Here is a 20,353-nt window from a genome sequence, read left to right as displayed (position 1 = left end):
TGATGGTGCTATCCTTTCATAAAGTATCAAGAACATAAAGGAAATGGTGTAAAAGCAGTGCCCGTGGAGGATCTCATGTAAGGTGACTGATTAACTTTGGAGTTTTCAGCATTTGTTATTTCCAAGGAGCTTTTGCTTTTTAGGTGACCTTCACGCAGCCTGCAGCCTCCAGTCCCATTACTGCCATCGTTAAATTACGCAGTAATGAGATAGCTGCAGGTGTCCTTGTTCCTGCAGCTCTCCAAGTTCACCTGTCAGGCTGCGAGTGGGTCGGTCTCGCGTGACAGCTGTTCTATGAAGAAATGTTGAAAAATACCAGATTCTTATAATGGCAATTTTAACCCCCTCCACGTGGGATCCTCACAAATTTAAAGCGCTTGAAGTTGTCCATAGATCTTTTGTGATTTCAGTCAGTGCTTTGCATGATCATTTCTTAATTTATCAATTCAGCATCCCGTATGAAGTAATGATTGTCTGGATAGGACCTTGCTGTTGCTGTGAACTTGTGGGACAGCCTGATGCTGGCAGGGGACCAGTAAGGCTAGCCTGCCCTGCGTGTGTATATATATATATATATATATATATATACTTTCTTTCATATATACGTATATGTGTGTATATATATGTCTGTGTGTGTATATATGCATACTCAAGATTATTTCACACATTGGAATGACACCACTGTATCATCTTGGTTCAGGTCACTGAGCTTCCCAGTTACTTCCCAGATCTCCTGTGCGTGTGCTCAGGCAGTACAGGTATTTGTAGTTTGCTGTGGCTTTTGCGGGTTAGTTACTGTTTGTCACCTTGCCATGCTGGATTTGCAGAAGGAACAAAGGATGAGCTCTAGCCCTCTTGCCAAAGAGCTTTACCGCTTTCAGGACTTCCTCCTTAGTACAGGCTGAGTCCCCCGTTGCGTAGACAGCGACAGTTCAGTGTGCTGCAGCCTTGCACCATAACTCTGAGAAAGTTCAGCTCTTGCTGTTGCAGAAAATCCAGGCAGAAAGTCACCCAGAGCTCATATTCGCAGTCCCCGCCTGGTAAGCCTTGTAGATGGCCGAGCACCCTCTGAAGCGCAGGAGGGCAGGCGAGGGCTTGGCACCTCTCGCTGAAGGTGGCCGTGGTCCGGTGGGGCTGGCAGTGCCAGCAGCTGGAGGAGTCCCTTGGGAGCTGCCTCTGCCGGCCAGGCTGCACGGGATTGCCCCCACCCAGGGGCAGGACCCCGCGCTTGGCCTTGTTGAACCTTATGAGGCTCACACAGCTTGTCCAGGTCCCTCTGGGTGGCATCCCATCCCTCCAGCATGTCACCATACCGCTCAGCTTGGTGTCATCAGCAAACTGGCCATGGGAGAGATGCACTCTCAAAATGCAGCTGGCCAAGGCCGAAGATACAATTCTGAGTATAAAGAGGAGAAACATTAAACATTAAATCTGAATGTGCTGAACAGAATGAGTGTGCCTGAGGTGGCCGGTTACAGGCGGTGTGAGGTCAGGGCCGGTGCTGGTCTGTCTGCTGCTCCCAGGCTGCCCCTTCCCTGCAGGACCAGCCCTGGCGATGCCGCGGCAGAGCTGCAGCCGCCCGGGCTGCGGCCCCGCTCCCTCCGGGCACGCAGAGCCCCTCTGCCGCAAAGGCTGGGCGGTTGTGGCGCATCTGTCACGGCGTCTGAAGGTTCTTATAAGAAAGCAAAAAAACCCTGGAACAGATAAAGTCTGGGGTGTTTTGCGAGCTGGAGTTTGGAGGGTCTGAAAGACTTTTTAAGCCTTTGAGCCCAAGAGGGGTTTGCTCTGCCAGCTGACCTGGCGGGGGCCGTGGGTCGGAGGAGTATGCGATTACAGTGCCAGCTCCCTTCAGGCCGCTTCAGCCGTTCTGTCGGTATTCAAATGATCATTTCTCAAGAAACAGTATGTTAAGATTATATGCAAGGAATACAGGACTTCAGGTAGTATGAGATAAATTGAAGTATCACTTTCTAGTTTCAGAAAGGCAGTTGAGAAGCCCTGAGGGTTGGTCTCTGTGTACTTACGCAGTTGTTTATTTTGACAAAGAAGAAGGTTTTAATGTGAGACCAGTGAATGAAATTCTTCAGCTTTCACTTGGAAAAAATATCTGTTGGCTGTAGCAAGCCTCGAGCTTGCGAGGGAGCCTGCTCTGTAGTGCCTGTGCCATTCGCTCTGCGACAAGGAAAGGCGACGCTCCTGGGCAGTGTTTGTTGCTGACGTATTTTCTTCTTCCCCTCTTTTGTGTGCGTGCAGAAATCCGGACCCAGCTTGTCGAGCAGTTCAAATGTCTGGAGCAGCAGTCGGAGTCGCGCCTGCAGCTGCTGCAGGACCTGCAGGAGTTCTTCCGCAGGAAGGCCGAGATCGAGCTGGAGTACTCCAGGAGCCTGGAGAAACTGGCTGAGCGCTTCTCCTCCAAGATACGCAGCTCCAGAGAGCACCAGTTCAAGTAAGCAGGTGGTTCCAGGGGGAAAACGGACCAAAGTGGTGGGCCAGAGACTGCCTCGAACACTGATTGTAGCTGCACAGTCCAAAAGTGGAGTAAACTAAATAGCATCAGTGGTGACCTTGTGCAGGGTTCACAAAAAGAACCAGAAATTTCTTTTTCCAAGACTTTCACCACAAAATTACTGACCTGTGTTCCCAAATTAGACTTACTATGCACTTCTTTGAGCAGTACAATACAAGCATGAATCAGGGACTAGGAAGGAGTCAAGCCCCTTGGGTATTTTTTTTTTTTTAAGAGGTTGAATTCAGCCACTGATTTGATTGTGCAAATAATGGTAGGCCCGTTTTTATAAAGCCTGGTTTCTGTATGTAGCCTGATCCTTAGATGTCAGAGTGTTTCACATAGCGCACAGACCTGCTTACAGGCTCAGACTTGAAAGCAGTTTCTGGAAATCTAATTTATTGCAGTTTTTAAAAATGAAGTATGTGTGTTTTCTGTTTACACGTCCATACAGCGTTGAAGCTAGGCAAATCCATAGTGGAAATATTTTGAAACAAAGCTTCGAAATAGATGAACTGGATGCTGGAATTGTGTGAAACTCAAACTGTTGATGAAAATTGTAAAAATCCATGAATGTGTGAATATGCGCAAGTTTCCAAAAGCAGCTTCTTTTCAGTTTAACCACACTCTCAAGCTTGGCTAAAACAAAAAAAATCTGGAAAAAAAACCAAAACCCCACAAACTCAAGGCAGAATTTAAGTCTGGAGGTGACAGTGTTTTGTGGCAAGGGTACATGGCTCGTGCTGCTACGCTGACTGGCTGGTGGCCATGCCTTCAAGGCTCCTGTGAAGGCCCCCGTCCCGTTGCTGCCGGAGGAGCTGGTCCTGGCTGCTTCCCGTGCAGCTGAGTTCCCTTCCTTTGCTTCCCTGGCCATCGCATTTGTCTCTGTCTCTTCTTCTGACAGCGGTGTCCATAAAATAGTCTCTCAGCAGCCCTTTGCTCAAGATGAAACGAGTGTCATTCAATTCAGTGGCCAAAGACTACAGCCACTGTTTAGCTCCTTCCCCAGAAAACTGAGGGGTTTGCCTGTCTGATGCACTAAGCTCTTCCTGGCTCTTTACAGTCTTTTTCTTTCTCTAACTCCTTGTGATTTTATTATTTTTTTTTCAGCTGCAAGAGCAGTGATTTCTGCTGTTACGTTACTAAATCCCATTTATTCCATATTACTAAATCCCATTTAGTCTGTTTACTTGGTCCCTCGTGAGCAAGGCTTTACTGTTGTCTTATGTGGAAGTCTGCTGAAAATGAATTGCCGTTCAAATGTTCTTTTTGCATCGGACTGTTTCTTGTCAGCTGTGTGGTGCTGGGCTGGTGCTGCTGTATCATGCATGGGGGATAACTGTCCTGGGGAAGGAATTGGCCAGTGTGGGATCGGGAAGTTCAGAGATGGAGCCCCCAGAGATGGAGCTCGCTGTATGCATGTGCCTCTCCCATTGCTTATAGCGCTTACGCTATGGGAAGGATGCTCTGTGCTGAGCACTGTCTACAGGTGACGATGATTCCCCACCTCTATAAAATGCCCAGGCACAAGTGCCCGGTGGTTGGTGGTAGCATTGATAGTGCTAAGAGGGTCAGCTGGATTTCAGTGCACACTTCTGCCTAGTCCTCACTGTCTTGTCTGCATTGAGAGAGACTTAATATATTTCCCTTCCAGACTGCCCTTTAGTAGGTTCATCTGCACTGCTTCCCCAGCTTGCTCATGAATGTCATTATTCTGATGAGGCTTTTGACACTCTTAAGAAATACGGTCTCCTCAGCTCTTCCTTTGTCCCTGCGTAGCCATGTGCAGCAGGCTGTGCCCACCCTTAATAGCGGTGGCTGCCATGGTGCTGCTGCTGGGCTGCTCCGGGTGATTCGGGGCTGACGGACTTGTTCGTGCTTTTATATGGGGTTGTTCTGTCTGGGCGTGCATGCAGCTTCTCTGGAGTCACCATGCCCTCCTCTCCATGGGCTCAGTGCTGAGGTGGGCTGCACCAGCCCCGGTGCTGGGGCTGAGAACATTGAGGAGGAGGAGTATGTGTGTGAAGGCTTCGGCTGCGCAGCGTACCTGCAACGAGCCTGGGCTAGCTTTCTGCTTTCAGGACTTTGGGAAGGTCCATTTTGTTTGAGCACAGGGGCCCGAGGCCCGTCTCCATCACGACTGCGTTGCCAGCACTGTCGGTGTGTGCAGGTTGCCGAGCCCGGGCACGCAGCAGACCCAGCTCCCGTCTGGGCGAAGCTGTGGGTGCTCCCCGGATCAGCTTGCCGGTGTCTTCAGGTGCTGGGGAGGGAGAAGCCTCTGGGGCCTGAACATGGCTGTGGGCACATGGGGAGACCTGCCCAGGCAGGATGGTGGCAGGGGAGGGCTCCCCCAAAAGGGGACGATTCTGTGGAACCAGCACGTCTTGTAGGAAGGTGTTGGTTTGACCAGAGAAAATGGTTTAGGTGAAACATTTGGAACAAGTCACTTGGCTGCCTCATTTAGAGGATCCGTCCCAAAGTGTCTCAGTTGGAGAAGGTGAAATGTTTTGTTTCACTTGTACCATTTCTGGAGACTTTTATTCAGTTTTGATGAATTTCCTTTAGTGCTAGAAGCAGTACCCAGGGAGCAGTGCAGGTTTCTCTCAGTGTTGGAGGTGGAAACATCAAAATTAGTTAAGCTCTAATGAAGTATGAAATGTTTCCTGAAATTTCCCTCAAAAGAGAGTTTCTCTGACCACCTCTGGCTTCCAGGCGAGTCAGGGTCTCGGGATGCCCCTCGGGAGGGTCTCACCAGCGGAGCCAGGTAGGGATGAGCTGACTCTGAGGATGCAGCCTGGCGCCCGGGGACTCTTCGCGCCAGCCGCCCCGGCACCTGCTCTGGCTCATGGCAATCTCTTTGTTGTCTGCAGCGCAAGTTGGGTTAAGACCATCGTAAATATTCAGCATACATGAATGTATTCATGTTGTGCACAGACACTTCGTGTTAATGTTGGATGCAAAACATTTTCTCCAGGACTGTTTAGTGGCCTGAATGTGGTACAACACATTGCGTGGCAAATGGGCTCTTTTCTGAAATGAAAGTGACAGGCATATTCAGAGCACAAAGTGGAAAAAAGAAGCAGAACTCTCCTTTACAAAGCGTTGAAGGGAGGGATTGCCAGGGATGTCTCTTCTCCTGTACCATCCTCCAAAGCACCTGGTTTAGCAAGGGTCTGATGTGGTACATGGGCTTGTGTCCTGGCAGGTGTCCCTGTGGGGAAGCACTCGAATGGCTGAAAGAAACTCCAAAAGAGGTTCCTGGAAATGGGAGCGGGGCTGTAGATGGGTTCCCAGCCTGACTGGAGCAGGGGAATAGCTCTTGTGTTGTCTCTGACTCGCACATTTTCAGGTCCTTCAGAGCTGTTGCCTGGAGTATCTGCACTGTATTACCGTCATGTTGCTAACTGACCTTTTGCAGACCACACCTTTATAAAGTGTAAGTACAGAGCAGTGGGCCAGAAAGCACAGTGGGTGCCCTGGGAAGTCAAGGTAGGGCAGAAAAATTAGGCTGTGTAGGGCAGATGGCATGCAAAGATCCATATATATATTTTTATAGATATATGTGGGGGGGTGTGTGCCCAGGGTCACCGTGAGAGCATCCATCTCCCCTGCACAGAAACCCTCTGTCCTGCCACTGGCAGCTGTGGGAGGCTGGTAAATAAGGACGAAGCTGCGGGAGAGAGCAGCTTGAGGCAAAGAATGTGGATTCCTTGCCTTGATTGAAACCCTTGTGTGTAATATTTGGACTGGGAGCTTCTGTGTTGGCAGAGATATTTAAGCACCTTTCCTGCACCGAAGAGGAGGCGCAGCTGTGGGCGGCCGGTGGTGTGTCTGAGCATGGGGTGTCTGCCGGGTCGCACCGCCATCCTGGTTGGGTCAGCAGCTCCGGGCCAGCACTGGACTGGCACCAATGACTCCGCGGTGGCTGCCAAAAGGATGTGGGTCTGAGCTGGTGGAGAGTCCATGGTGCGCCGGTCACCTCCATCGCAGAACTGCACCACTGCGGCCCTGGGGAGGGCGCGGCGAGGGGTGGCAGCAGCAGGAGATGCTGCAGCAGGGTGTCCTGCCCGCAGGTCGGTGGGACGGGGCTGTCGGGAGCGGTGCGGCCGGAGGAGGCTGTGGGGCTGGAGAGGGACGCCGAGCTGCGCTGAGCGGCCCCCGGGTGCTTGGCTGGATGCTGCAGTGGTTTCTGGGGAGGGGAGGCAGCCAAGAGGAGCTCACACTCAGATTCTGGTGGATGTCTGCAGTGGAGGAAGGCAGCGTTAATATGCTGTCAGCATTCATTTAGAAATTGCATGTGTTTTTGACTTGTTCGCTTGACCTTTTTGATTTATTCTCCTCCAATTCCCTAGGAAAGATCAGCACCTCCTTTCCCCTGTGAACTGCTGGTACCTGGTTCTGACGCAGACCCGGCGGGAGAGCAGAGATCACGCCACCCTGAATGACATCTTCATGAACAATGTCATCGTCCGGCTGTCGCAGATCAGTGAGGATGTCATCAGGCTCTTTAAAAAGGTAACCAAAGCAGTGATGGAGAGCTCTGCTCAGTGAGGATCCATCCTTGCATTTTAGTCTGAAAAAGCAACTTGTTGTGGACTTCTACATAAGTCTAAAGAGGTACAAAAAAGCTGACATTGTTAAAAGGCAGAGGCAGGTAACAAGAGTTGCTAAGAACTACGTGTTGCATCTCAATGAGAAAGCTGGAGAGGAGTTTGACCTTTTTGGGCAGTGAAAATGTAAAACCATGGTAAGGCAGGCAAAATAAAATTCTCAGAGACAACTTGCTAAAGACATAAAACTAACAAAAACTTCTCCAAAATCACAAGGAAGAAACCTGCGGCAGGGTGTGGAGAGGGAGCGATGGGTGAGGTGCAAAAAGGCTACGAGGTAACAGCCAAAGGCCTGCTGGCTTCTCTAGCTTGGCACTTGTCATGGAGACTGGAGATTTTCTTGGGGGATGTGGTGGTGTTACCGACCTGAGGAACCTTACCCAGCTGAATCGTCATTAGATGTTGCATAGCAAATCTATACAAGACACTATCACTTCTAAGTCTTTTCAGATAATATTTATCCAAGAATTTTGAAGGAACTGAGATATAAAACTGTCAAGTGACTAGCAGTGAGGCGTGACCTAGTGCTCAGACTGGTGTCAGTGCCAGAGAAATGAAAGGTGGAAAACAAGATGACATTTTTTAATGACTCCTGGAGGGCTTCAGGGAACAGATCAGCACTCTGACTTCGAAAACAGACTCGTTGGGTGAAGCTTCAGTAGAGAGCTGAGCGACAGGCGTGTAGGCAGATGCAGGAGAGGAGTCAGCGTGGCTTTCTTAAGAGAAGAGGCATGCCTCGGAAATCTAGTGGAGGTATTTCCAGGAGCCAGTGATCACGTAAATAACTTGTCACAGTACCTTCAGTGTTGTACAGGCTTTGGAAAAGCTTGCTGAAGTTCTTAAAGAAAAGAAGCTGTTGAAGAATAAGGAGTGGTTGTTTTCTGGTGTTAACGACTGGTTGAAAGACAGGGAACAAAGGGAAGGAGAATTTCAGTGGAGTTCCTAATAAATTATTTGGAGAAAAGGATGAATAGTAAAATGACAAAGTCTGCTGATGATACAGAATTATTAATGATAACCAAATTAAAAATGAGCATCAAAGGCTTGCAGGAGTCTCGCAGTCAGGTGGACCAGGACTCTTCAGTTGCAAATGAGGGGGGAGTGTGTAATGTGGTAAGAGTGTGATGAGTCACAGCGGTTTGTAGGAAGGGAGTAGGACTGAGGACCTCATCATGCCCGCTAACGTAAGTCACGGGTGGGCAGCAGGCACCGGGCAGAAAGAGCCCGGAAGAGCTTCAGGCTGGGCAGTTGCGGTCCTGCAGCTTGTCACATCGTGACTGCGCTTGGTGGCACCGCTGGCCCTCTTCCCCCGCTTCTCTTCTGGGTGTTTGTGAGTGGCTGCCCTCGGGGATGCTGAGCCGGGCTAGGGGGACCTGTCGCCTGGCTCTGTGGCTCATTTTCTTCATTTTTGTCACTTCTTTTCAACAGGGGTAGCTGGAGAAGTACAGTTAGCAAGCAGCGTCAGCCCATTGGGATGCCTCCCTCTCCAAACAGGAGAAGGGCTCTCAAATCAGTGCGTGTCTTAGCCCAGCCGGAGAGTAAATTTAATGTGATATTTTTACGGCCAGTTTCCTCTAGTTTATAGGTCTGACCTAGAAATTAAGCCGCAAGGTCAGGTTTGGATTTGCTGATCGAATACAGGGCATCATCCTTTTTCCTGTTCTTCTGGCGTCCAGAAATTGGACAGATTTGGGATACTTCAGTTAGTTCAGTTCTAAGTTGGTCTTGGAACCTCCCTCCCATTTGCATTTCACTCTGAACCTGTTTTTGAGATGTATATCAAGACTATCCTAGGTCTGTGAACGGTATATCTCATTTTGAACCATAGGGCAAATCCAGTCAACATTCAAACAAGGCCGTAAATAGAGTGTTTGAAGCTTTTTCTTGTAATAGGTCAATCGTCAGCCAGGACAAGATGATAAAGTATTTCATCCATTCAGCAGAATTATTTCTTTGTGTTTGCTTTTCCTCTGTTACTCCCTCTCTCGTCTTTTATGAATTTAAATTTCAACATTGAAGGCGCAGCACTTAGATTCTGTAGAAATTGTTGGTCGTTGTTTTTCCCTCCGCCGTTGGCTGCCAGGAGAGGTGAGGCAGCGCTGAGTCCATCTGCAGCCTGCCAAAGCCAGCAGCTGCTTTTAATCCAGGGGAGGCTTTACAATAGGGTTGTGGGGATCATCTTATTTCACTTGCACTTGTCCCTTAAGGTTTAAATTGTAGCAGGACTCCTGTGTCTCTGGAAATAATGCTCATCTAAATCATGGAAAAGGCTTATTTCGTGTTGTTATTTGCCCTTAATGTGGTTAGGGAGGCTGACACTTTTTGGGATATTCAGGTTGTTTATTTTTCTTAACATATGGCACACTGTGCCCAAAAAGGGGGTCTGGGACTGCGAGTCCCACTTCGCAGCAGTGTTTGTTGAGAAGCCTGAGGCACTTTTGGGAATAAGAGCATCCTGGTAAAAGGCTTTTTGAGACATCCACTCCGACCTTGCAGGTGGTACGAGGTTGCTCAGAGGAGGTGTCTTCCACTGTTCTATCCGGTCTGGTTCAGAGTATGATGAGTTCAGTGCCTGAAGCCCTCCTCCTGGGGAGGCCGTACCCTACAGAACTGCTGGGCGAGTAAACCGGCTCCAGAAGGGTTAAAGGCATCCGCAGTTGTGGTTCAGCTGTTCGGTTTTGTTGTAGATTGCTCTTTGATGGTAAATTAGGGTAACATTTTTTTCCAGAGATGTCACTTTTAATTCCTCCCATCTAGAATTTATTAATGGGTTGTGACATGCTGCGGGTACACGGAGGAACTGGAAGGTTTTGTGTTTTGTGCTTTCATTATGTAAATGTAAACAATCTCAGCAAAGAAGCAGAGATGTAATATCTGGGGTATGCGGATGCGCATAATTGAGGAATTGATCAGTGCGGTGGTGATCTGCCAGGAAGGTGCCGGGTGCTGAGCTGCTTCTCCCCTCGGCTTCCCTGGATGCGCTTGGCAGCAGCGGGGGCCCTTCATCAGTAAACTTGGGGCCCTGCGTTTTGTCCATCTCCAGCGAAGTGTCCTGCCCTCCCGCTGACTGGCAGCACGCCTTCCTGGCCAGGGGCCTTGCGTCGCTCTGGAACTCCTCTCCCGTGGCCAGCCAGAGAGCCCTTTGGCTTCTCCACAGCCAGGAGAGAGGGGAAGATGATGGGGAACGAGGTTTTAGTGTTTGGGTTGGAGACGTTTAGCTGAGCTGGCTCTGGGTCTGTGGTCGGTGCCAGCTTGCACCGGCCTTGGCAGCAGGGCTACGGGAGGTGTCAGTGGGATTCATGCAGAGGTGGTCTCGAGGCAGAGCGGAGAGACGCTTGTAACTGATACTTGTAAGTCAGGAACCATTTACAAAATGTGTGTCGAACCTGGACTTAGGCTTTGATATAGTTCTTCTGTTACAAAATGGGCGGTTGTTCCCATCCAGTCATTTGTTTTCTTTCTTCCCCTTCCTTTTCTGCCCTTCCCAGATGTGGAATATAGGAATTCCTGGCTTTGGTGATCTGGTTCGGTGAGGGTATGATTTGTCTCACCCTCTGAACTCATGCTCTTCAGCTGAACCCCTGCACACTGAAGCCCAACCCCGCCACCTACCCGCCTTGTATTTTTTCACAGCAGTTAAACTATAACTGTGTATCTTTCTTCTGGCAATACTTCAGAATTCAGTATTTAACATATTGCTACGATCGAGGGCTCCAACTGCGTCCCGTCGGCGTGGATGATGTGAGGGCAGGAAGAGCGGTGTCGATTGAGGGTTTTCCTGACACCTGGCCCTGCTTCTGTGACCCTCTGATCTGAAGCCACAGTATATATATGGCAGTTTTCATCGTGGGAGTTTGCTGGAGCCTCCAGACCCAAGACTAACGTCTTTCATTAGCGATGCCGAGGCTGGGGGCTGTGCCGCTGATGGCTGTGCCAGTGAAGGAGGAGCCCGCAGGGATATTAAACGTGTCTCAGCGTCTTTATAAAAAGAGCCAGTAATGGTATCATTTACTTGTTGCACTGGCTGGTTATGGTTGCAGTGACAAAGGGCAATTGTCCTCTAGTGGGTATGGCTTCTTGCTGCACAGAAACTATCATTCTCCAAAGCAGGGTAATAAATGTCTGCAGAGAGATTTTTTGAGTTGGACGCCATGTCACCTGGAGACCAGGAGCTGTGTATCCAAGCTGAAAGAGAAACGCTGATGTTTGCCACAGAAGTGCCACGGTGTCGCTGGTTAGATAGTTGTGGATGCCTTTGGGGTGCATGTCGACATAATTAAAAATGGGCCAAAAAATCCTTGTGTCTCCTACTTTGAATCTCTCAGTATAAGATGTGAAAGATGGGATGCATCTTCTTCACCTTCAGGCTTCTGCCGTGTATTTGAGTTGGTTTTCTGGCCCTCTGATCTGTGCTGATGCCTGCCCTGGCATGGAGTGAGTTTCGGCTGTCCTGGGTCTTTGCAGCACGCATGGGGAGCTTGGCTGCAGGTGGGACATGGCAGATGCTAGACTGGGGCCAGCGTAGGCCATGGAAATGTTCTCTGTTTCTGTCGTTTTGTTTACCTTGGCATGCTGGGTCTTGCGGTTGTTTTCCATCAGAAGAGCATCCACAAGCGCTGGGAGTGGCAGACCAGAGGAGGCTTTCTGTGCTGAGACTGCTTTGAAGAGCCCTGGGGTTGAATGCGGTTCGGAGCGGCTCTGGGTGGCTTCATTTTGGTGGTGGCTCAGCTCCTCCTCGCAGTCTCCCCGGGTGACACATATGGCTTGAAAGGCAGGTGGCTTGGGTGGGGTGTACAGAGCTGCAGGAAATCAAGAGTGGAAATTGGGTTTGCTTCTCCAGCTCTTCCTGGTTCTTCAGCTCAGCTGCCACCAGGATTGGTCTGGAGGTGGGCTGTGCTTTGAGGGGTTTCCCGTGCTCGCTGCAGCCCTCCGCACTGACATGGAGGTAGATGCGATAAGGTGAGCTTGGGTTGCAGACACAAAATGCAGGGAGCGTGTGGCCTCAGTGGTATTGTCTCCTCTTTCCCAGCAGAAGCTTTCCTGGGAAATGTAGGACCTGGAGACGGAGCGCTTATCGCTGACGTTGAGGAACAGTGTTCTATCAGCAGGTACTGCAGCGCTGTGCAGTGTTTGGGGGGTATCACGGAGCTCCTGCGAAGGGGTGCTGTGGCGGGGACCTGCAGGTAAGTCGGGGAGCTCCGCAGGGAGCGCTGAGAACCAGTGTCCTCTGTCCGAGCATCCCCAGCCCGCAGCTGAGCCTGTGCCACTGAAATGAAGAGCCAGCCTCCCCGCCTGCCCCGGCAGACAGGCCAGCCCTGCCTGTGAGGGAAGTGGAGGAAGAAAACTCAATTGGGCAAATTTCCTTGGAGCTTCCAGTGTGCGTCACGTTCCTGGTGCAGGAGATTATCAAGGCAAGTGTGTTAATGTTGCTAATAGGCAGGCAATAAACAGAGATGCTGAGATACAGCACTGCGGAGATCCGACTTGATCTGTTGTCAGAGTGAGTCTCCGTCACTGTGAAATCGCACTGCCTGTCCCCTGGCAGAGGCAAACCCTGGGCGAGGGACGCCCCGCCGGCCCCCTCAGCCGGGCAGGTGTTTCTTCCCTTTATACCTCCTGCTGTGGCAGAAGGAAAGACGTTTGCTGCTGCTTCCAAGTATGGAATACAGGAAATTATATGTTTGAGACAGAGCATTGCTATGTCCGAAATAACTGCACTGTGTTATTCCCCAGTGTGAGATTTAATTACGTTCCGTGACAGTGAATTTAATTATGCCCCATACTGCAGTGCCCTGGATGGAGATTTAATGAAGAAGTGGTGTCTGTCTGGAAGGGAGTTCTTTTCTTTGTCTTTAAAATAAGCATTCTTCGTTGCCAATAGTCCATGTTGCTTCTTCCCCTTACTTTGTCTGCAGCAGCAGGAATTTTAATAAACCTGCTAAATTGAAGCCATTGCTATCCCAGCAAGCAACTGTGTTTTTTAGTAGGAATGGAAGGCATAAAGCAAGCAGCTAAATTGGAGTTTGGTTTTTGTGGATGGTACTAGGGAATTGGAATGACATTTTGGCATTGTCTCTCATAAACACACAAATGTAACTTCCCTGTTATGGAAAGGGGAGGGAGGCAGCAAACTCAGAAGAGAGGCGAGTCCTCAGCCTCACGCCAGCCTGTGTTTGGAGGAGGCTCCAGCATCACGAGGTTGGCTGCTGCCCTCTTGGATGCCAGGAGACTTTTGACGATGCCAGAGACCACTCTGGTCTCCAGCAACAGGATCCAGGGTGTTTGGTGTATCGTGTCTATAAGCAAATGGGTCTTTAAATGTAGTACCCACCTGTGGTCCCTCCCTGTCAGTGGGACGCGTGGGAACCACACGCTGCAGACAACTGAGCTGTTTTTTGTTGTTCTATTTAGGAGTCTAAAATAAGGTTGGAAAATTACAGCTTTGTGGAGTTCCCCTGCACCACACAGGAAATATGGTGCAGAGGCAAGAGCTGCCGTTGACTTTGGGCCATCGCTCCCACCAGCAGCCCGTCCTCCCCCGCCTTGCTTGGGGACAGGCTGGGGTCAGCGCCCGGGCTGTGACTCGCGACGTGGGGTCAGCTGGAGGGGGACGTGTGGCTCTCGGCTCATGCGGGCTCCTCCGGGCCTGAGACCCCCATTTGCAGACCCTGACTTAAACAGCTCCCGTTCTGGATGTGTCTGGGAGGGATGGATGCTTTTAATAGCTCTGTTGCTTATTAGCAAGCCACAGTGAGATTTCTGAGAGCAGGTAGGGGCTGCGGGGAGGGGAGAGGGACTTGGAGTTTCCAGCAGATGAGGTTTCCAGATGGCTGGGGGTACTTAGCACCTTCTGGTAATTGGCATCTTCTTGGCACCTCACGCACATAAGAATGGGAGCAGCGTGTATCAGTTGCACTTGTGAAGATGGGATGATGCTAATTCACAGATAAACTGTAATTACTGGATATTCACTGAACACCAAGTGCTTTTACTCTTTAGATTCCTTGCTTCACTCTTCACATTCAATTCTAACTTTTCTTAATCTAAGGTTAAACACTTCAATATGTAGGTTGTCCAGTTAGCTTTAATTAGAAGACCTCTGTGTTGTGAGCTTTGTTAGCTACCCAGCCAAGAAGCTGATGGGTTGTTGTTTTCCATGACTGTGTGCACAAAATGCGTGGAGTTATTTGCGGAAATCCGAAAGAAAGTGCTTGGTTTTTGGCTTGGGTTTTTTTGGAAGGAGAGGGGGATGTCTATACTTAGTTTAAACACATCTTCAAGCTATAATAAACGTTTCCTAGCCAAGAAGATTGTACAGAGAGATGTGGGGTGTAATTAGAAGGGAGGTGGGAAGGCACTGCATCCACATCTGCAGTAGCATCCGCTGGATTTCTGAGTAGGAGTTGGCTCGATCTACAGCCAGGCGTAGATGTTCAGCAGCTCCCCGAGTTGTGGCCTTTCCCGTGAAATGCCATGTTCCTGCTGGAGGAGGTAGGCGACTGGAGCGGCTTCATCCTGCTTGGCAAGAAAAGGGAAAATACAAACTAATAATAGGATTTCAGCAGACAGGGGGGTGGAGGGAGGAAGATGCCACGAGTTTTTACACTCGCAGTGAGCTTTCTTCTAAGCTTGTTGCACTTTGGCTGTTGCGGTTGTGAAACTGGAAACCTCATTATATAACTGTGGTGTAGCTATTTCATAATATAATGTCCTTTTTGAGAGAGACTTTGGTTCACTCATGTCAGAATAGGGAAAATGAACTACTGAAGACAAAACAGGGAGGGTGGGTCATGGTCAAGGGGAACCTGAAACCTGAAGTACTCGGGGTAGGAAGCCCTGGTAATCTGCGTTCTGAGCTATCAAAGCTGATTGGAAATGGCAAGTCCAGCAGCAGGGGCCTTTAATAAATCTGTCAAATCCAGATGGATTGACAGGCGATACTGTATGACTGGAGCCATGCAAATTAAGCAATTCGTGTACCCGCAGAATGCTTATTGTATAATTTTACAGGGGAGTTGGTTTAGCACCAACACGCAGCCAGCTGAGCGCGGGGAATGCAACAGCCGCTCACCTGCATCCAGTAACGCAGGTCTTGTTGAAGAACAGGCAAAGTCAAGCTGTGGAGCACCTCTGGCAGGAGCAGGCCCAGCTCTCGTGCGCTCTGACAGTCTTCACGCGAAACAAATCCCCAAAACGGGAAGGGTGTTATGTGTTAGATCCACGCAGCGAGTTGACTGTGGGCTGGAGATAAATACAGGCAGTGGAAGGGCAAAGTGATATTGTCTGCGATTCCAGATTCATCCCTGTGTGTTTGCAGGATAAATAATTTGTGCGATGTTCCTCATCATGGTTTCTGAAACCCGGCTTGGGTGATCCATGGGCAAACATCAACCCTAAACGAAAATGCAGCAATTCTGAAACAGGATGAGGATTAGCTGTACTGTATGTGTTCATGTTTATAATCACGCATTTTATTTTGTTAAGGATTTGTAGAAAATTGAAGGAAATCAAAATGCTAGTTTACTTTTAAATTTCACCGTCACAAGCAGATTGGAAGAGGAGGTCATCTGTACTTTGGGTTTAATGTAGAAATGGAAAAAAACAGAGCCCAGATGCGGATTGGCAGCCCTGCTGCTGATGTCTTTTCAGCTCCTGGAACAGGAAGGATATTAGACAGGATTTCTGAAGTGGTGTCAGTAGGGGCCCTGGGGCATTTCTTAGGCTGCAGGGCTGTTTCATTTTTTAAAATAATATGTAGAATTAAAATGCATATGGCTTTAACTCCACTGCAGAGCAGAGCAGCAAGTCTTGGTTTTGGCAGGGGAGCCAGGAGAGGGCAGATCTCCGAGAGGGCAGAAGATATTTAAGATGGTCATTACCAGAAGCCAGTTGTGCTGCCAAGGTCCACCCACGCCGTTGTCAGCTGAGAGGAGAAAGACAAACCCTGGAGGCACAAGAGCGATGTGAAAAATGCAGCTAGATAGCGGCAGAATAAATAGGTTGCTGTGGCTTTGTTCTCTGTGGGATGGCTGTGAAAGCCTTTGCTGGGGATTATCGGGATCCACTGGGGCACAGGGATTGGAAGGTTTGGGGACAGGTACTTCTGGATACTCGTCGGGATCAGGTTGGTCACTTGATTTAAGGAGAGAGGAGAACAATAACTCACTGCTTCCCTGTCCTACCATGCTTGCCAGCGTCTGCAGACTCTTCCTTCTGCTGGCGCCACAGTGTCCATGCCAGTACTTGGCAGCATTGGAGACCTTCTGCGTACCTTTGTTCAGCTAGTCGGGGAAAAACCCCTCACCTCATTTATTCCTGAGTTTGAACTGGGTATTTGTAGGGATACCCCCCGCCTTTCCACACCTCCCATCTATCTCTGGAGTTTGATGCCCTTTGGCTGGCGTGAGGTCCTCCGGAGCCATGGCATGCTGGGGGTGTTCGGAGCGAGGGCTGAGCCTCCATGTGCTGCTGCTGGCGCTCAACCTGTGCAGGGCCCCGAGGGCAACGCGCTTCTGCTGCTGGTCACAGCTGGGGACGTGCTTCTGGGAGGGCAGTGCTGTCACAGAGCTGTCCTCAGCCGGTGCAGACCGCTCCTGGGAATGTGGCTTGGAGAAAGGATGAAGGTGCATATGCATGGAGTCTTTGGAAGTCATACAGTTTCTTCGCTCTTCCCTTCAAAATGTATTTTTCTTTCAGAAATGCATGTTGTGAGCGTAACGGAGTCTCAGTGCTGCTTCTTTTTGTCTTCCAGAGTAAGGAGATTGGTTTACAGATGCATGAAGAACTCCTGAAAGTCACCAATGAGCTTTACACGGTGAGTAATGAGCTGATCCTACTCATGTCTAGCCCGTGCAGCGAGGGGAACATCGCCAATGTCATTTGTTAGAACAAAATGTCTGTTCAATGTTTCAGTGGCTTGAGGAGGCTCTCTCCCCCTCCTGCCATCCTGCGGTACAGCCCGTTTGTTCCTCTTGTGTTCATTAAGAATGTTTCACTCTTCACTGGTTTTGACGGCAGCAGAGGAGGATTTCCCAGTGCTCCTACCGTGAAGGGCTTCTGCGGCCGCATCAGGCGGCAGATCATGCCATGTAACAGTTTCACTTAAGCATAAATGGAGATGTCTTGGGCGTGAGCCAGTGCGATCCCTGGTGTCTGTAATGCTCTCACCTGATGGGCCTTCTACACTGGGTTGCCTTTAGGCCCCTTTCCATTTTCCCTCGGTTGGTGACTCCTGCCAGGCGCTCACGGCTCAGGAGTTGTGCTCTGAGTTGGCAGTGCCAGTTTGCGGCTGAAACCTGACCTGCTCACGTGAGCCTGGTGGCCTCTGGATGGTGGCTGAACATGACCTTCTGCTGAGGAACACGTAAAACTTTTAGCTCACGTGTGCTTGGCTCCATCTCCCTGCTCCAAGGAGCACTTTGGTTGCGGAGCTGGCTCTGTGCCCCCGGGTGAAATCGTACGCTGTAATTCAGGACATCGCTCTTCAAGCAGGTTTTCATAGTAGGACAGTAAAAGTCTTTGTGTTGCTTCTGTCTCTTGCCCTGTAGCAATTGGGGTTTTTTATTTTATTTGTGGTTTAGGTTCAACAAAGCAATATAAAGTCTGTCTTGTGTTGGAAAATTGAGATGATATATTTGCTTTCTTTAGTTGTGTCTGTTACTGGTACGTAAATAACACTGCACTAGGTTTATTCCTAAACAATCATTTTATTCCATCATTTTGAAAAATAGGCCTAAACAACACAGCATGAATGATATTATTTGAAATTTTTCCCATAAATCTTCTCTTAACAGGTTTGTTTCTGCATTAGCTGTTGAAGGATTCAGTTTTTGAGACCTGCAGTGTGGGTGGATAGCCAGGTTGGATTAAAAAGCCCACGTGAGATTTGGGAGTGTGTTGTTGACGGTTGAATGTCACAAGCTGTATTAGTGGTGGTGACTAATTAAGATTAATTACAACAGCAGCATGACAGATGCAAAACAAGGAAAGACTTAACAAGGGCTGGGCTGACCTTAATACCTGTGGGTATAACACCAGTGTACTCGGAACCCAGACATGGGACAGGAGCATCACCTGAGGGACACGGTTCGGTCAGCTTGAGGATCAGAAGTGGGCTGAGGTCCAGAGGGCGTGCGGTTGGCCAAGGGAGAGCATGGAGAGTAATTTTGCTCCTGCTGAGTCTGTGGCAAAACTCGTCTTCCCTGGAGCTGAGACTTCCCCCATTCACTGCTTTGCTCCCACATGCTGAGCAGAATGTGTGTGAGCGGTGAAACAGACTGGAACGGCTGGAAGAGCTTTGTGTTTTCTTTGAACTGACCTTGCTGCTGAGATAACGAACCGATTGTGTCATCTGGCTGGGAAGGAGCAGGAAGAGACGCTCATTTCAGAAATGGCAATGAAACATGAAGAAAAAGCAGGCTCTGTCAGGCAAACAAGATCATCTTAAAACTGTTCAGTGCAAACCAGCTCCTCTCCAGTCAGTCGTTTTCTGTCCTTGAGACATCAGGTGAAGCAGGCTTAGCTGCATACTTGGCCTGCAGGCTGATGCCGCGTGCTGGAGTTGTTTTGGGACATCTTCAGGAGAGACCTGGAGTTTGCCACGTTCGTTGCAATGTGTTGGGTACCCAAGAGCAGCACATTCAATAGCTGTGGCTGCTGACAAAATCACATAGAGAATAAGGACCCCTGGCTCAAAGGACACCAAGCTGCTGCTTGTAAAATGTCATTTGTCTGCTGGCAAGGCAAGGAGGTCGTTTATCTTGCCTGTGGCCAAGGCTTGTATCTATAGTACATCTGTGCCCTGGCCAGGCTGCTCTTTAAGCCTTTCAGAGGGGAATTCTGTGCAGTGTGTGGAAACTATATAATTTTTTACAGGCTTCTCAGGCATTCACTGTCTCAAACTTAAGCCAAAATAACTAAATTGATTTTAATTCAGCCTTGTTGCTGTTCTAATGCAAGCAAGTCACCCTGTGGACTCTATGTGCAAAGAACTAAACCCCAGAACCACCCTCATTTTAATTCAAAGGAGGTAGATGACTTTTGTTCTGAAGTAAGAGTTGCTTGTGAGCAGTTTTGCACAGAAATAATTTAGCTGTGAATTAAAGCCAGCTTCATTCTTGTGACTCCTGCCTACAGACTCCAGCAGACAGATAGCAAGTTGGAGTCCGTAAAGGCTGGAGGTTCTTTGTTCCTCTGCTCATAGGTCCTTTTTGGTATTGGGCACATTCCTATCTGAAGAAGTCAGGCCAAAATTAGGGTAAGAACAACAGTAACCCCAGAGCACCGTTCTGGGAGTGTTTTCTGTGGCTCTAGCGGCGATGTGCCATTTGGCGTGTGGCACTGACGACGGGTGATCTGAGGTAGGGCTTTGTGTGCCACCGTGCAGGGACACGGCTACAGCTGCAGGCAGCGCCTCGGGGTCCATGCCAGTACTGCCATGTGAAGCCGTGCGGTTCTTTGTCACGTGGTGGTATGGAAGAGGATTAATAACTGAGAAACAAATAGTATTAATTAGCATAACATCTATAGATACATTATCCAGGTTAAAAATAGCAATAATAGTCATCATTCCCTGTGTGACAGGACATGAATTGGCTGGAGGAAGTTTTCCCTTTCCACGGGATGCGCTGCGATGGGGAGGCTGTACCCCCGTGGTTTGTGGGTGTTCTCTGCGAGTGTCACGCTGTAGCAAGCGTTGACGGTGTCACACGGTAGAAATGCACTGATGTGATGCTCTGTATCACACCACAGAAATCCTCTGAAAAGGATGTGCTTGCTTTCATGCTCCCTTAAAGACTGGGGAGATGGAGGTCAGCGTCTGTCGGACTGATGGATTTGTCCCTTTCTCAGCCCTTACGCCGTGGGTGTCCCTGCGGTTGTGCCACAGGCTCCCTCCGAAGAGGAGGGGGCTGCTGTCTTTGGCTGCCTTTCCCCTGTGGCCGTGCTCATCTCTGCTGCACCCCGTGCGCTGGGCTTGTGTTTTGGTCTCCTCTGCTGCAGGGGCCCGAGCCTGTGCTTAACACGGGTCACCCAGTTTCTGATCTGGCTCCTCTGGTGGGTCAGAACCTTAATGACGAGCTGTTTAGGAATATAAAGCACTTTCTAGCTGAGGACAGCAAACAGTGCCATTTATGGCTGGTATTTTGGCAATGGCCTTTATCCAGAACATGTTATTAATATTGGAAAACACAACTTGTGTTATTAAATAACTAATGAACATTGGAACATATTTTTCTCC

The 20,353-nt window shown here is 49.4% G+C and overlaps 1 protein-coding gene across 3 annotated transcripts in view; it reads left to right on the top strand.

The window, feature by feature from the left end:
* Positions 1–20,353, top strand: part of SRGAP3 (SLIT-ROBO Rho GTPase activating protein 3) — a 119,930-nt gene that overhangs the window by 55,958 nt on the left and 43,619 nt on the right. For all 3 annotated transcript variants that reach the window (XM_074602431.1, XM_074602432.1, XM_074602430.1), the window contains exons 2-4: positions 2,254–2,446; positions 6,859–7,021; positions 16,868–16,930. In XM_074602431.1, the coding sequence (XP_074458532.1) occupies positions 2,254–2,446; positions 6,859–7,021; positions 16,868–16,930 (419 nt within the window). The remainder of the gene's footprint in view (positions 1–2,253; positions 2,447–6,858; positions 7,022–16,867; positions 16,931–20,353) is intronic.

The sequence above is a fragment of the Larus michahellis genome, chromosome 10 (assembly GCF_964199755.1).
Source record: "Larus michahellis chromosome 10, bLarMic1.1, whole genome shotgun sequence".
NCBI classification, from domain to species: Eukaryota; Metazoa; Chordata; class Aves; order Charadriiformes; family Laridae; genus Larus; species Larus michahellis.
Note: the sequence above shows the minus strand (reverse complement) of the source record. Positions and strands in the feature narration are given on the sequence as shown.